Source organism: Ruditapes philippinarum, unplaced genomic scaffold (assembly GCF_026571515.1).
Source record: "Ruditapes philippinarum isolate M1 unplaced genomic scaffold, ASM2657151v2 ctg7195_1_1_1_1, whole genome shotgun sequence".
NCBI classification, from domain to species: domain Eukaryota; kingdom Metazoa; phylum Mollusca; class Bivalvia; order Venerida; family Veneridae; genus Ruditapes; species Ruditapes philippinarum.
Genome location: NW_026867059.1, coordinates 31,297 through 49,393, shown reverse-complemented (window position 1 = coordinate 49,393; position 18,097 = coordinate 31,297). Strand labels below are relative to the sequence as shown.

At 32.5% G+C, this 18,097-nt stretch overlaps 1 protein-coding gene across 1 annotated transcript; it reads left to right on the top strand.

Annotated features, from left to right (window-relative positions):
- Positions 1-2,206: 2,206 nt before the first annotated feature.
- LOC132734681 (UPF0547 protein C16orf87 homolog) lies at positions 2,207-17,542 on the top strand. The gene is made up of 7 exons (XM_060721470.1): positions 2,207-2,374; positions 5,646-5,721; positions 7,330-7,379; positions 8,425-8,491; positions 9,207-9,316; positions 14,199-14,319; positions 15,631-17,542. Exons 1-7 carry the CDS (start codon positions 2,330-2,332, stop codon positions 15,768-15,770), a joined length of 609 nt encoding a protein of 202 aa, XP_060577453.1. The 5' UTR covers positions 2,207-2,329; the 3' UTR covers positions 15,771-17,542.
- Positions 17,543-18,097: the final 555 nt, after the last annotated feature.

The following is an 18,097-nucleotide window of genomic DNA, read 5'->3' as shown; positions in this document are numbered from 1 at the left end:
TCGGTAATCCAGACTTTTCCCATTTCCCGGACGGTAACAAATAATGTCATCAGCAGACAATCTGGTCCAATTTAGAAAGAGTCTGCTCTGCTATTATCTAAGCCACGAATAGGGGAAGTCTAAGGACCTCTTTGGAACTCCAGGATGGACTCGGAGTACAATGGACAAGCGAAAAACTTCACCTACCCGTCATCACAGATTTGACAGAAAGAATTTGAACCAGGTCAATACCTTGGGACGAACACCTAGGCTTTGTAGCTTATAGATCAGCTTCAACTTAATCTTTGAAGAACATTTAACAGTTTTGCTGCCCTTTAGAAAATGGCTTATATCTACTTTGCGTAATGTGTCCTGTTCATCACAGGAGACAGTGTTCTCACTTACATCGAATGCTTTAATTTCAGTATGTCATCACACTGAAATAGTTTGAAACATTTCTATGTGTGCCTGCATTTGATTAGATTAAAAACAATTCTGCATCATTTAAGCCAGTTGGACAGAGTATTATTATCAGCATAATTATAAAAAGTGAATTTATTTATGAAGTATCATTAATAAATATGTTGAAGAGCAGGGAACCTAATATTGATCCTGGGGGAAGCCCTTAATTATATTGTTCCACTGGCTGGTATAATCCACTACACTGTACATTAACTCTTTGGTTCCTTTTTTGAAATGACTGCTCATACGTTTGAACGTGTTATTGGACATACTTTGAGTCAGAATATCCGGTTAATACCCCTTATCAGTCCCCCTCCCCCGAAGTATCCTCACTCACTATCCTCCTCCTATTTTATGGTAAACCTGTTTGCATGTGTGCAGACTATTTCTCCCCATTTTAAGTCTTATGTATTATTTAATACTTATTGATTAATATAATCATCAATTTACAATATAAATAAGAAATTGAGAATCTTAATAGCATATTACCACACAATATGAGTTATTATTTCTGAACATGTGTAACTAATGTTATGTTTCATTTTTCATTCCATAAACTGTATTTTACTATTTATTGTATATCTTTAATATATATATTTGTAGTAAAAGATAATTTTTGGTGACATACCCGAAAATATATTTTACCACTTAACTAACTATTTAAACAAATGAAGTGTTAAAAAGTATAGATACTTTCTTGGCAGAAAACATCAATTTCAAACATTTTTTAAACAGGATCTCCAGGAATGTTTTTATTGCAAGTAATACCAATCACATTCATGAAATAGTTGACCACTGACCTTTAAAAACAATAAGAATAAAGATCAACAAGGTAAAGGCAACGTTCACAGGACGTAGCCCCCGACACCCCCAAGTAGGGCACCCAGGAAAAAACCGACAAAAACCTGGAGTGGACATAAGGGCGGCGAAAGGAGAATGACATGTAATGTGTGAAATAATATAAACTAAAACGGATGTGGGAATTAAAGAGATAAGGGCTGTAAGGGCGAAAAGGGGACCTTTAAGACATTGTTGATGTTTAGTTCTTGACTAATTTTCAAAGACTTGCTTTCATACTGTACTTTAATACATTTTAAAAATGTTTCCTTAATAGTCATATTGTTGATATAATATTATATATAAAAATGTTGTCCACACTATTTGCTATAATTCTCTTGTTAGAAATTAATAACAATAAAGTTCCTTTGTAAGAAAAAGAATGAAAGAAGATAAAAGATAGAAAGTACTTTTGGTGGAGAACTGACTGCATGTTTCAAATTTGAGAAAGAACTGTCTGGGGAGTAAATAGTTTGGGGCAGAACCTCACGGTAAGAACTAGAAAATGGAAGAATAGTCTGTCTTCGGGATCATTGATTCCAGCACGTTGAAGTGTTGAAAATTGAGTACCGCTCATGCCGGTGCAAGGGGCATGGGGGATGTTGCACTTACTCATTATCCCTCATGTACAGACTCAATCAAACCGGGTCTTCAATTTTCATGTAATTTTGTTGTGGTTAATGCTTCGAACCGAGGGATCAATTTTCTTCCAGATTTTTATTACATAATAAGATTGACTTTCCTAGTATTATATTTAAAGGGAAATGTCTTTACATTATTAAACTCCATTAGAATTCAGATACAAAATATCTTTATGAACATATTTTTTTAATTCGTTAATTTGTATACATATGAAGGCGTTGACAGAAAGGGCCGAAAATATGCCGCCGAAAATAAATCTTTGGGTTCATTGTATATTTCTTCCATTCAATAAAGAGCTTGGTACTCCAAGCGTTTTTAATACTTTGCAATTGTAATTTGCAGACAATTTTTTATTTTCTTTGTTTATTGCATGTTTTTGTCATTAATTATTTGAACACACTTTATCAAAATGAGTCGTGAAGTAGTAAAGAAATGCACTAAGTGTGAACAACAGGTAATGTTGACTTTTTTTCCAAAGGTATTCTATCGAAGTTTCTTTGGCATGTTTGCAGGTTTGTGCACTGTGCAAATTCATGAAAATTCAAAATTAGCATATTTATAATATTGTAAGTCTAGCACTTGAGTCTGATTAATTTGTATGAATATTTTGACCCATTGTACAGAGCTTATTTCTAGGCAGTGACCTGACTCACATATGGCTAGAACCCGTACTGCTAGCCAAGTTCAAATCTAAGTTAGATAAACACTGGCAATGGAAGAGACTTAAAATGGACAATATATATTAGATAGACCAATACCGGAGCGGACGACACTGAAAACGGAACTCGAGGGGAATGATAGTCCGCACTTACGAACTTTCGCTATACGTATATGCAGTATTTCGATAGAGCGGAAGTCAGTGCGCGAGCATGCACTTTGCCATATCTCGTTCAGTTTCCGCTCACGTTTTAAACTCGGTTGCTATGAAGCGGCACTAAGCGTACATGGCTTTTACAACTAAAATATCAGACAAACACATTAAAACAATACACAAAAACTACACATAGTTGTTTTCTATATTAATAACTGATAGTCAAACAAATATCTCAATATTCTTACCGATTTAATGTATTGTTTACATGTGATGACAGCAACGCTGTGTGTTAGATTACTTTCGGTTCAGAAAATTCATTTGTTTACCATCAAAACTCATATGTTTACCATAGAAACCATATATAGATAGAAAGCAAATTAAACAAAGGTAAAGAAAAAATTGTCCGTTTCTGAACAAAAAATCAAATAAATAAGTACAAAGTCTTTTTAAAAGGTCCCTTCTATAAGTTCATTTGAAAGGGGAATAATTTGGTTGGATTTTAGACAGGGAAACAGGGAGTTATCTTTCATAGCTAGGGAATATGGCCGACTGAAATCATGCAAGCAAGTTTGTAAGTGGTCCGTTAGGGGACTAATAAAGTTTCCCAAACATCACAAGGTATCACAAGGTAAAAGTTCTAGCCGTATGTAGGCTAAGTTAGATACAACTAGCCTATACACATATGAATTTCAGTTCTTCGAAAAATCATTCGAATATATTTTGTTACATGTGTACTAATATCTCAGTAATTTATAAAAAATGAGTTTTTTAATGTATGCAATTGCAAGGGATTTATATTAAATTTGTACTGCCAGCTATATCATTCACGGACATGTTATGACATAGTGAAAAAAATCAACTCCTTGATAACTTGAAATAAAATAAAAATGGCCAATTCAGTCTTCTCTGGTCTCTCTAGATCGGCAAATACTAGAGAGAAAGACTAATAAAAACATGTACAGTAGTTTGCTGGTCTCCAATATTTGCAGGCCAACAGAGACCGGAGGACACTGGAAATTAGAGGGGTAATGTTTTGACTGCATATAAGCGGGATAACCACTTTTGCAATGAAAGGGAAACAACTTGCGCAAAAATAACCTAATACACACTTGCAGAGTTCTCGCCCCGACAATACGTTACAATGATTATGTTATTTACATATAATTACCAAATACATATTTTATTCTAATATGATTGACATTCGTCATGTAATGAACTTCTCTGTAAACATATATATATTTCTAGGTTAGGAATTCACGTGTCTCACTTTTGCACTATTTGATGTAAATCGACTAATATGAAATTAGGTGCTACCTATTGCGCGGAAAGCTCTTATGAATTATGATTTTAGCATAACATGTTTAGTGTTCATGTAAACCAGATCTTTTTTTGCACTTCATTAGTAGTATTTTCTACGGTATTTTCTAACGTAAACAAAACGAATAAATTGGTGGTGTTCAACCTACCACTGCGCATGCGTCGGCGTGTGGAGAAATCCTGTCCGCCATTTTTGGGCGGCCATTTTTGTTAATCTCTAATCCAGTTGTTCTAACGTTATTTTCAATGTCCTAATTTATCAAAAAGGATATGTTAAAGTAACATTTTATATTTATAATCGTTACTATAGTTCTTATCAATGAAATGAATGTTTTTTTTTTCTGATCTTGCACATCATTCTTTCACCGGAAGTGTTATTTAGCATGCGTCTGCTAGCAATGGTCTGGATTTTGTAGACGCTCATTAAAAGCGCTCTGATATCTATATTAAGCTCAAAAGAATTTCAAAATGGCGGCGCCCCAATAACTAAGGATTTTTTTACAGCTCATTAGGTATAGGATATATATTTTTTTTGAAATTTTTATTTACTTTCAATTTGATTTCATTTCAATTGATACGCGTCATACATGTTATCTAAGAGCGCTACAGCATTCGCGGGGCCTTCGGCCCCGCTCGGACTTTCCGCGTATAATTTTGTTGTTACAATTTTAAATTAATGTCGAATAAAAGTTATGTTATGTTATGTTATGTTATACAGTTACTATAAAATCATTAACTATGGCAGATTGAAAAGCCTATTACCATTGAGAGATTAATGAATTGGGATTGTGTCTTCAAGTCTTTATTGAAAAATGAAATATTGGGAATTTGTTTAAAAAAACAGATATCTATCAGCCAGTATCTGGTAAAGTGGGTCGTTTCTTTTTTAGTTAACAACTTCTAATTCAGTAATTGGGCAATGTCCATGTACAACAAAAGCAGTTTGTGGTTGGACTTGGAAAAAGATCGCCTGTCTAAGACTATAATTATCTTCATGTCTCTTTGACAAGTCTAATTATTTAGACTAGTTTGATATTTGTTTATATACATTTGTAAATTTATTAATTGTATGGTCTGATGTAAAGTAAAGTACTTAATTTGTTGTTGCTTCAGCATATTGTTATATTTAAATGTGTTTTTATGACTAGCAATTTCTATGCATTCATCTTACGCCTTTATGACTGAAATACTGTTGGGAAAAGGCGTAAAATGAAACAAACAAACAAACAATCTATGCATTCATCTGCTTACATTTAAGTTTTAGTAGTGTACAACTTGTTGGTACAAAAAATACAGGGCTTTATAATTTCCTTTATCACATTTTTTATCATTCATAAAATTAATAAAATATTTATATCTTAAAAGCATGATTATTGATTATTTTCCATTGTCTCAGAAATCATTTTGGATAATTATTGGTCACTTTGAGAGAAGTTTCGTTTTAGGTTTGGTTTAATAGTTATCCAGGAAGACTGGTGAGTTGACTGACCTCTGAGATGCAACAAAAAAGGAGTTAAAAAACAAGTTAAAGTTTCTTATTATAATTGAATGAGAGACACGGTCTAAATAATTATATTATGGTTCTTAATTTTAGATTCCTGTTGCTTGCAAATTATGTCCACTGTGTAAATGTTATGTAACTCCAGCAAAATCTGTCAAAACTCCAAAAGGTAAGCAAAAAGATATTATGTTTCAATTTTAATCACCGCATCTTGCATATTCAGTTTTGAGTTTTTTCTGATGTAATTTAGTCATTCAAAAGATAATCCAAAATTAAGAACTTTTGTAATTTATAATCTAAAGATCATGTAGATGTATTTTAAATGAAAACATAATTTTGAACCTGGTGTGCTCTTTTTATAAAAATACTACATCTTTCAAAATTAAAGCAGCATGCCTCCAGATGAGCCTAATTTAAATATTTCAAGAAATTCCATATTGAGAAAAATTTACTAAAATTTTAAGAAAGGTAAAAACATTCAGGGTTCAAGTTAAATTTTACATGTTATGCGCGGTTTAAGACTGATTTTGAAGTACTGTAACCCAATTTATATTCGCGAATACAAATGTTCGCGTTTTGCAGAGGTCTGACATATTCGCAAATATTAATTTCCGCGTTTTCTTGATTTCCGAAAAAAAAAATTCGCGGATTGGAAAGTCCGATGGGACCGTAAAATCCACTAGCCGACTATTAATCTTCAATAATTGAGGTCATTATTAGTGTCTAAAATGGGATTAACAATACGCTAGCCTTATATATTGTATTGGTAAGTGAATTGTGATCACAATTCAGCAAAACATTTTCTCTATATTCTTTATTTATATGTGTACATGTACGCATCGTTCGTCTTCATTTCTAAACATGTCGTTAAAAGGGTGGGTATCACACTATTATACTTTGTTTTTCTCGACTAATAGTTTTCTTTCGTCTGTTCCCTTCAGACATGTGAAAAACACAAACTAGACGATAATTGCTCAGAAGCACGTGTCATAATGATGATTATGTTTGTAACATGTTTAGCTGTTTTTATAAAGTTAATCTATTTAGGGTGTTGATTGACTTATGTCCAAAATGAGTGAATTATACGTTCTTTATAAATATTCGAACACTGTATCAATTAATTATGACTTTAAATGTAAATGAAATAGTGATTGCTATATTGACATAGAGTTCTTTTGATATTTATAAAATAGTAGTAGTTTACTTAGTTTGTGTTTTTATTGCTTTATGGCAATATTCATAACAATTCATTACTTCCTAACAGGTGCCCATAAAATTCGAATATATCCGGTCAAGTAGCTTTGCATGAACAACGTCTAAAATAAAAATTTCTCTCCCAATTTATTCGCGAAATCGTGCAAACTTATTCGCGCAAACAAATATTCGCGCTTCGTGGCCATCCGCGAATAAAGCGAATATTAATTGGTCGCGAATATTCATTGGGTTACAGTATTTTATCACAATATTTCTACTGCGTAACTAAACACAGTAAGGGCTGTTTTTGCATATGTTGACCATTTGTTGGTAATTTTCTAGGATTGTAAGTGCTGATTGCAATATTTAAATTACTATTTTTCATCACCTCACAATATTTTACTTTCAAATACATTTCTAAAATTTTCATGAAAACATGAATCTGGAGGCATGCTTCTTTAAGATATTGTTCTGTATGATTGAAATATATGTATAATTGTTTAAGTGTTAGAGATTACCTTTAGCATTGATTTCCTAATGTAAGGTGACTGCTTATAGTATTACGAGTACAAATACCTTACAGGTACATCTGATATCAAAGTGGTGAAGAAATGCTCTGAATGTGGAGAAGAGGTAACAAATTTTTCTTTTCCTCTGAGATTTTCCATGATGAAAATTTTGATATGTGTCAGTTAGTAGACGTGGGACTTAGCAATTAATGAATAAATTTATCACAATTTACCCCCACTTGTGATTTATCAGCTTTAAAAAATGACCCATTTTAATGATGGCTCACCATAAATTAACCCTTTTAAGATGATAATCAGTTGGGTAAATTAACTTGTTTAAATAACTTATTTTAATAAATGCTACATATATAAAAATATATGGCCTGGTGTACAATACAAGAAGCAAGTTGACCCCCAACTAAGAAATGCATTCACAGATGTGAACAGTCTTAAGAAACTTTCAAACTGTTTTCATTGTTGACAATTCTGACCATTTAAGACTTTAATGACATATTTGTTCTTATTTTTCCATAAAAAGCTGCTTAAACACTCGCATTGATTTTGCGTTTTCATGTTGTTTCAATACTCTCTACTGACCAGGATTTCCTGTGCATTCATTCACATATCATTTAAATTTTCATGATTGTGCGCATCATGATGGTATGAAAATTGTAGTACATCGAGTGAGGTTAAATTATTCCGTGACAATTGTTATTTATCCAGGAAAGCTGGCAAGGTGGACTGACTAATGATGTATGACATTAAAGTGTGTTAGAATTAGCATCGAAACCAAACAAACATCATAAATGTGAACTCTCCCACTTTTAGCGGAAGACTCCCACTTTCTGCAGCCATATTTTCAAAGATTTTTCTTAAAATAAGAGGTATTTTCACAAATCAAAGAAATCTCTCAATTTTTGATGTCAGAACTTTAAATAAACTTTGAATAAACAAATTCTAAAATCTCCCTCTTTTTGAAGAAAATCTCCCACTTGATCATCCAAAAAAGTTCACATGTACGAAAAATGTTTTGAAAAGACAATGGTTTTGTTTGTTTTCTTGACACGAGAGTTTTATAATAATAAAAAAGAAGACAATTTTCAGCTTAAATTTGGTATTGAGAGAGTGTGACAGAATGATTATATTATATTATGATACATTAATTTTAGATTCCAGTCGCTTGCAAATTGTGTCCACTGTGTAAATGTCAAGTTGCTCCAGCAAAAACTGTCAAAGGTAAGTCGAAAGATACCATGTTGCCATTTTAACCACCCCATCTTGATTCATTATCAATTTTAGGTTGTTGTTATTGTTGTTGTTTTTATGATGTAACTAAATCATTCAAAAACAGTCATGAATGAGAATTTTTATAATTTATATTGATTGATTATGTTAATGTTTTTTAATTTAAATATTAAAAGGTGTTTTTGAACAGGTTAATTCCAGGAACAGATTCGAAAAAGTGTATTTTTAAGCTCATAGCTTCCTACACAATCAAACTACCATTTGCCCCTCACCGCTGTGGGTTCGAATCTCGACAGGGACTTTGGATTCTTTCATGTGAGGAAGCTATCCAGCTAGCTTACGGAAAGTCGGTGGTTCTACTCAGGTGCCCGTTCGTGCCTGAAATAATGCACGGAAGGGCACCTGAGGTCTTCCTCCACCAGTAAAGCTGGAACGTTGCGATATGACCTATACTGTGTCGATGTGACGTAAAACCCAATAAACAACAACACAATCAAACTAAAATAAATTTCTTCAGAAGAGAGTTTAATATAAGCTTAAAGCATTCTACTCAATCCTGGATGCAATTTATGTATTGAAATTTTGTTTGAAAATATGGAAGAAGAAATAAATATTGTTTAAACTAAAATAAATTCTGTATAAATTAAATGAAATGGCATAAAAACTGAACCTTAACATTTTCTATCTTTTTAAAATGCTGAAATAGATGATGATGCAGAGATACGAAGGACAGAGAGAATCAACAGAGAAAGACCGGACTTCTTCAATGCCATGAAAATTGATAACCAGTTCAAAAAGAAGAGGAAAAGGAAAGCAGTAAGGCTTGAAAATAAATTAATAGTATAAAAATTATTGTCAGTCTAAATCATTTGTAAAATTTCTTTCAATAAGATTAGGTTTGTTTTTTTCATTTCAGTTTAGTTGCTGACAATTAATGGTCTTAAATCTTCCATCCTGGAGATTTTATCATTTAAAGGTAGAATAAAAAAAGTTTATGGACATTCATCATCAAGAGATATTGATTATGCTTTCTTCATGCTGTTCTATAAAAGAAATATTGCTTACTCACTCACTACTCACAACACCACATTTTAACTATTTGATGGCTGAGTGGCTAGGGTCACTGAATTGCCTGTCACCACTATGTATTTGAGTCCTTCCAGGGACTTCAGAATATTTAACCCATTACTTCATATACACGCCTTTTAACGCCTTTTTCACCCCCCCCCCCCTTTTTGTTGTCTCAAATGATGAAAAAATGCCTTATTTAGGCCCCAAACACTTGTTTTTGTTTGAGAAATGTTGTTAAAAAAATTGACCTCTTTTTCGGCGCGGCCCCCAACCAAAAGATATATCAGGGGTTGCCAGAAGGGGGATGTGCCCCCTTCTGTTTTGGGGGTTTGAAGGGGGGCGGAGTCCCCCTCATCGCCAAGAAAATTTTGGACTTGTGAGAGGCTGTAAATGACCCCAGATTGATCATAAGGTTAACGTGTAACCAACGCTGAAAAGCATTTGACTCTATCTCAATCCATTGATAAGTTGCAGCACTTTGAAATCAATTTTGATGGAAAAAAAATCAACGCAAAATAAGTGATTTTTGGCAATTTTGAGATGTCCCCTCGTTGCCATGGTAACAGAAAATTTAAGTCATAGCATGTTGTTGCAAGGACAATGGTCCAGTCAACATTTGTGCCAAGTTTGATTAGTGTTGAAGCAGTTTTTATAGTATTATAGCAATTTGAACTTGTAACGGGAGACTTTTCCAATTGAAAACAGCCATTTTTCACAAAATGCTCATGAAGCAATGGGTTAATGAAAAAAGTAAAAAAATCTACAAAACAACAATTTTTTCTTCAAATTTATATGACAGGCCATGTTTAAAACATTGAAAAAAACGCGATTTAGGGTAATTTCAAGTATTTTCATCATTTTCAGTTAACCCATTACTTCATATACACGCCTTTTAACGCCTTTTTCACCCCCCCCCCTTTTTGTTGTCTCAAATGATGAAAAAATGCCTTATTTAGGCCCCAAACACTTGTTTTTGTTTGAGAAATGTTGTTAAAAAAATTGACCTCTTTTTCGGCGCGGCCCCCCAACCAAAAGATATATCAGGGGGTTGCCAGAAGGGGGATGTGCCCCCTTCTGTTTTGGGGGGTTTGAAGGGGGGCGGAGTCCCCCTCATCGCCAAGAAAATTTTGGACTTGTGAGAGGCTGTAAATGACCCCAGATTGATCATAAGGTAACGTGTAACCAACGCTGAAAAGCATTTGACTCTATCTCAATCCATTGATAAGTTGCAGCACTTTGAAATCAATTTTGATGGAAAAAATCAACGCAAAATAGTGATTTTTGGCAATTTTGAGATGTCCCCTCGTTGCCATGGTAACAGAAAATTTAAGTCATAGCATGTTGTTGCAAGGACAATGGTCCAGTCAACATTTGTGCCAAGTTTGATTAGTGTTGAAGCAGTTTTTATAGTATTATAGCAATTTGAACTTGTAACGGGAGACTTTTCAATGAAAACAGCCATTTTTCACAAAATGCTCATGAAGCAATGGGTTAATATTAGAGCTGTCAACCTAACTCACAAACAGTATGATGAAAACAATGCGTGGAGGGGGACACCACAGTCCTTCCTCCACAACTTAATCTGGAAAGTTGCCATATGACCTTAAAAAGGTCATAATGATTTTAAAACCTAACCAAAAATATAAAGAACTTGAAATAAACTACAGATAAATAATTCTCCTAGATATCACTTGATAGACATTATGTATACATGTATATATATTAGGGATGTCATTTGAAGTCCGGATATCTGAACATTCGGATCACAACTCGGTGTCCGGAGCAGATTTTCGAATCCGGATGTTTGCAAAAAATATTTAAGAATATTGAGAAAATGTGATAAAAAACATGCGCTGAGATAATCGACGTAGACATGGTGTTGACACCATATTGTATATTGTACCTTAGTTTGACAATACACATCATAATCTCTGCAGACCACAAAAAATCAATAATTACGAGTCAGGTATGACACAATTGTTAATACATGTATATATTAAACACCAAACAAATTTAAGTTTTGTAGGATTTAAGATGATAATTCTAAGTCCCGTGTGATTGTCATCGGCAACGATGTTACATTTTTATATCCAAATGTAATTATTTAATTAGGCTATTATTTGATGAGAAAATGAAAAATTTGCAGAAATAAAATAATCAAATCAAGAAATGCACTTACGAATAATAATATGTTAATTATCACAGCTTTTATTTGAATTGATACAATAATTATCCGACAAAAAAACTTTCTCCCTTAGTATTAATCTTAACATGTGCATTTTTTTTAAAACAAATTTTTCAGTTTTTTTCACTTATGAACACTTAAAATGTGTGTAATTCATGTAAGTTTCAGCGACTTCTTTGATGATTCGAATCAAACAGCCAGGGCTACATGTTGGTAAACATCAAAGATTGGCAGATTCTTTTGAAAAGCCGGCTACACACCTGTCAAATGTCATCGTGTGTAAATTGTATGCGTGTTATTGAACAATGGAAACATTATATTTATTTTTACGGGTGTTATTTTGTTTTCACAAATGTGAGTGAGTGACAGTTTATTACTGTGTTATTGTGTATTATAGCACTAATTGAGGAATTGAGACAATCGGCGATGAATTCCATTTTCATTTCATTTGAAATCGTAATTAAGTACCACATGCACTAAATTTATCGATAACAGTCATATTGTATATAGAAAAAATAAAACCAATAATGAAAATTTTTTGACACATAACATTCAATTAAAAGGGAAGTGAAATGAACAACAACACTTTGAAAAAGGTAGCGAAAAAATGTTTACGTCATATCAGCCAACTAAGAATATAACAACGATCCGAACACCGGATGTATCCGGATGTTTGATTCGGATATCCGGATGGCCGTTTTAGCTCCAGATGACATCCCTAATATATATTAAATTTTCATACTTAGTTATTTAAAACACCTGGTTCTTCTTTTTCCATATCAGCTTTAAGAGAAAAGAAAGGGCTATGATAGAAACAAAGTTATGTCATTAGAATGCTTCCATTTCATTAGGCCAGGACATCCTGCATATTCTTGCAGTTTGACCAACCTTTACATAATTCTTTGATTTTGATTTAAAAATCCTACACATTATCACTGGACAGTTTCAAATCAAAATTAGGAAAGTTCATTCTAGAAATTCAGCAATAAAATTTTAAAACAAAGAGTGGAATTCTTGTTTTATCATGTTATTAGTCCCCTACCGGTTTAACCGGAGGGGACTTTAGGTTTACCCTCCGTCCGTCTGTCCGTCCGTCTGTCTGTCAGTCCGTCCACAAAACTGGATCCCGCGATAACGCAAAAAGTACTGAAAATATTTTTATGAAACTTGATATATGGATAGATGGCAGTATGGAGATTATCATAATCTGCACGTCTTTTTTTTCTTCCTATGTTGAAAATTCTGGTTGCTATGGCAACAAATAATCTGAAAATATGGCAAATTTAACACATAAACTGGATCCAATGATTACTCAAAAAGTACTAAAAATATTTTTATGAAACTTGAAATATGGGTAGATGGCAGTCTGGAGATTATGCACATCTTTTTCTTTTCTTCCTATGTTGAAAATTCTGGTTGCTATGGCAACAAATAGCCTGAATTTCAAAATTTCTGATTTAATTTTTTCAGCTTTTTCACTATAAGTTCTTTATTTCTTAATGTGTTTACTTCAAACTTTAAATATAAGTTTCTAGTCATCAACCACATCATATGTGACAAGGTTTACAACTCTAGCACAAAAATTATCAGTATTACCTCCCTTGAACTTAGAATCTTTATGAAAAAAAAAGTTGCCTTTTTTAAATAACTTCTTTATTTACTAATGTTTCCACTTCAAACTTCATATATATGTTTCTTATTATCACTCAACATTTTTGAGAAGGTTAAATACTCAAGCAAGACTATTTCCAGAATTATCTCCCTCTTGAACGTAGATTTTTTTTTCGAGATATTGGTATTTTTCACTCCAACTTCTATAATATTTTAACCGGTAGGGGACTTATGGATTGCTTGCAATACTATGATAATTGCTTGTTATAACTAGATTTATACCTTATTGTATGTAAAGATTAAAAGAATACCTAGCACAAGGGTAACTGCTCATGGTGGTTACAAGGCTCTCCTTAGTTTCAATTAAACATTTACCCAAGAACTTAATATTCCCATCTGTGATGACAGCCAGTGTTTGATTCTTTTTCTTGAATATTACATATAAATCATGAAAGGAATATTTTTGTATCTCTCTATTTTCTTCTCTCATTCATTATGGCAAAATGGCATCATCTTTAGAATGCAATTCATTAATAAATGACATCATTTAAAGGATGTGACTTATGTGACTTTTCTAACTTGGGGGTGGGCGGTGTTATGAAATGGCGTTTTTAACCACTGGTGTACACAGTAAATAATACTGTTAGATATACAAGTATAATACATGTATCTATAATTCAAATAGCATATAATCTTCAACAAACCTTTACATAACCTTCAAAATCAATGTCTAAATTGTTACTCACCTACCATGAACAACCAAGTAAAATACAAAGTACAATATTTATTCAAGTAAAATTTCTTCATGAAAATTTTATGTTATTTTGTCAGAGATCAACTAGTTCATCAAGTGATGGTAGTTTTAGTTCAGATTATGCTCCAAAGAGAAGGAGAGGACGACCAAGGAAAGTGACCAATACTTGTGCAATATATCTAAACCCTTCAGATGACGGTAAGTGTTTTATTTCTTAACAATAATCTTATCTATCACACGCCCGTGCCGATTTTGCGACTCCGTATAAATGGTTTTGCAAGGCCGTGCATATATTTTGATGTGTTTTATTTTCGTTATACAAGCATAGTGTAAAGAGGTGCAAAGATGCACTAAATGTAAGTGTTACACTATATGCGCGTCAATTAAAAATGATTTGTGTGCACTTTAAACAGTCTTTATTTTGGGTATGTGATAAATAGAATATTATATTTGTGTAGGTTCATTACTGAATTTATTGAACTGGTTGAATGAAATAATATTTTGCTGGCCAAAGGCTAGCATAATATAATTTTATTCAACTTGTTCAGTAAATTTACTATTGAAACTACACTCATTCAATATATGTAACCCTGTTCTGATACAGAATCTTGATGAATATCTTTAATTATACCAAACTTTTTTGATATAGTTACATACTCTTCAGACAGAGATTTTTTTTCTTGAATAATTCCCTTGGTGAGAAAGAATTTCAGCTTATACTGTTATCAGTATGTGCCTGTGAATCTATCCATCCATTAGTAAATTTTGTGTTCACTCTGTATCTTTTATACTGATAGAAGGAAACTGAAGTGTCTTGGCAGTAATGTTAACCTTAATGAGTTGATATGCAGAGGGCAGGTTTGGGCCCCCTTGGTTCAAGGTCACATTAGATCTTTATTTATTAATTTTAAACATTTGTGTCTGCTCTGTATGTTTTGAATTGATTGAAAGATAAGTTACTTACCTGTTGACAGACTTATGCTCAGATTTATGATGAAATTTACTTGGCTGTATGTCACTGACACATTTAATTGGAGCAAAATATAAAACAAATAATGACAAACATTATTCATATCCAGTGCAGTTTAGAAGAATGTATGTAGTAATTTTAAATACACAGTACACTTCAATCAAACTGACATTATCTTAACTATATGTACTGGTAGTTCTTCTAATTAAATCAGTCTGTGGATCCAGATAAGGTTAGGTCTTTTATCTACCCATGGGGATTTGGCAAGAATCTCTTACAGCTATGAGATTTAATTATCAACTTAGATATTTTAGTGAAAATTTTACTCATAACTTCCTCTGGAAAACAGTTAACTAGTAAACTGCCTATACCTCCTTTGAATTCGGTTTTCCCCTTGACATATATTTTCCAACCTCCTGTGGTAAAACAGAATCCTGTATGCATGCCTGAAATACACCTTGTATAAAATTTAATCTGTTAACCGGAGTTATTTGTATTATGTATCTGTTAACCTGAGTTATTTGTATTATATATTTCAGAGAAGACAGAAATGGATGTCCATCAGCTTGTATATGAACAGACAGTGGTCATGAAGGATTGTATTAAGACATTGAAAGCTTTAACACAGTCTGTTAATGATCTGAAGGATAGTATTGACGAGTTAAATGAGAAACAATAATTGGTGGGCATTGTAAAATTTTTACATAGAGGATCTTACTTGTGACTCTTTTCATGTTGAAATTTTTAATAATTTGAATTGTTACAGGGGGAGGAAAATATGCAGCCTGACTGGGACTTGAACCTGGAAAGTGAACAATTTTGACCGGTGACATACTCCCCCTGCTATATTGAAATTTGTTTTTGAATTTCTTAAGAGTAACAAACTTGCGCTAATTGAACTTAGAGATTTATGCAGTTATTGCCCCACGTCAGGTGCCAAATGTTACAGGGCGAGAAAAATGTGCAGCCTGATTGGGACTTGAACCTTGGACCCTTTGAATACCGTTTTGCGGCTTTACAGACTGAGCTTTTTGCCCGCTTCCATATTTTTTTATTAAATAGTGAACAGTTTTGAACTGTGACAATAAAAAAAGTGAAAAATATGAGCTTGTGCGTTTTTTTAGCATTTTAAATGCACTATGTTTAACCATTTACAAAAATAATGGTTTTGGCATTTTTTTTTAAAGGCCAGTTTAGACAATTTTTTTATTATTTTGATTATTTCTTACAAGCTTGGTATTATTGTTGTCCTGCTACTGCTTTTTGTTACTGTTACTTATTTGCTCCAATCTTTTGCTTTTTGGCAATTAGTTCATCAATAGGGATTTAGAATTTTGTATGGAAGTCCAAATATGCTTTGTACAAAGTTTGCTACCTTTACTGAATATGTATTAATTGTATTTCAAAGAGTTGGAGATGGAAATTTAGAGTTATTAAGAAAAGACAAATGTAAATGGCAGCTCTCAGCTTGACTGGATTTGTTTCAAATTTAGAATGTTGTTTTTAAACACTTTTATATTGTATTTAATGTTGTTATTAAGATATGTTATTGGTTGCTTTTGCTTTGCTTGTAGAATTGTCAATCAATTGAAACTGAGTACATTAAATGAGCCACGTCACGACAAAACCAACATAGTGCGTTTGGGACCAGCATGGATCAGGATACATGCTGTTCGCTTACCAACCCTATTACAAGTAGAAAAACTGATAACGAACAGCATGGATCCTGATCAGACTGCGCGGATGCGCAGGCTAGTCTGGATCCATGCTGGTCGCAAACGTACTATGTTGGTTTTGTCGTGACGCGGCTCAAATTAAGTTACAGTTTACCGTAGATTGCATACTGTTATTGTAAATAATGTCTTTCCTATATTTGCGGATCTGTATAATTTAAGAGTATAATGCATTGTCTATTGAAATAGACTAACATGCTAAAAAAATAAAAATACATCAAAGAGATGTCATGTAGAATGACCCTGTTATTTAACATACATGCATATTGTATAAACAGAAAAAAATGTTCTGGGGACAAATTATTATGCTGCTATTTTAAGTTGGGTTTTAACCATTTAGAAATAATATTTTGCATGCAACATTTTGTAAGCATATTTTGTTTTGTAAAAAGTATTTTGAAAGTTTTGCTTTATTTTTTCAAAATTCAATAAGAAATTTTTTATATAATTATGTCAGATATAAAGCTTTACACATATTAAGACGAACAATTCAATCTCATCAAATTTGATCACATAACAGTTATATGTTAAAACTGCTATTGGAATTTTAAAGTGTATAGGTCTACAATGGGCATATTTTCCATTAGTATTTTAAATATTCAATATTGATAAAAACCACAGCAGAAATGTATCACTTTGATACTCTTATAAAATGCTGCTGGAAAAAATGTTGATAAAGTTCTAAGTGATTTAGAATGACCATTTGTATGATGAAGAATTTGATTTTTTTTATTAGAACATTTTGTTATCTGCTATATATATATATATATATATATATATATATATATATATATATATACATGTAATATCGGATCATGTATATCTTACACTTGCTATCAACATACATGTATAATTCTTTCGTGATTTGTTGTTATGTGTAATATTAAATACTATCGAGGTAATTATACATTGGTACATAAAGATAAATCATATGTCTATATATATGGTGTATGTTACACACTGATAGTGTGCAAAAATGCTTTGTTCATGTTGTGTACATCCCAGCTGTCCACATTGCTAGGGCAATTGTTTGTACTTTATTTATTCTATTTTTCTTACCTTTTCCTGTATTTGTCAATCATCATAAAAACAACAGTTAAAATTAAAATCAACAAGTTTAGAAACCAGTTATTATACTATGTAATAATATACAAATGTTACCTTTGTTAGAAATGTTTTTAATCGTGGATTGTCACAAATGTGTTCATGTAATTGAAACAAGCAGCTATAGTCGTATTAAAATGGAATAAACAATATTTTCTATGTTGTAACA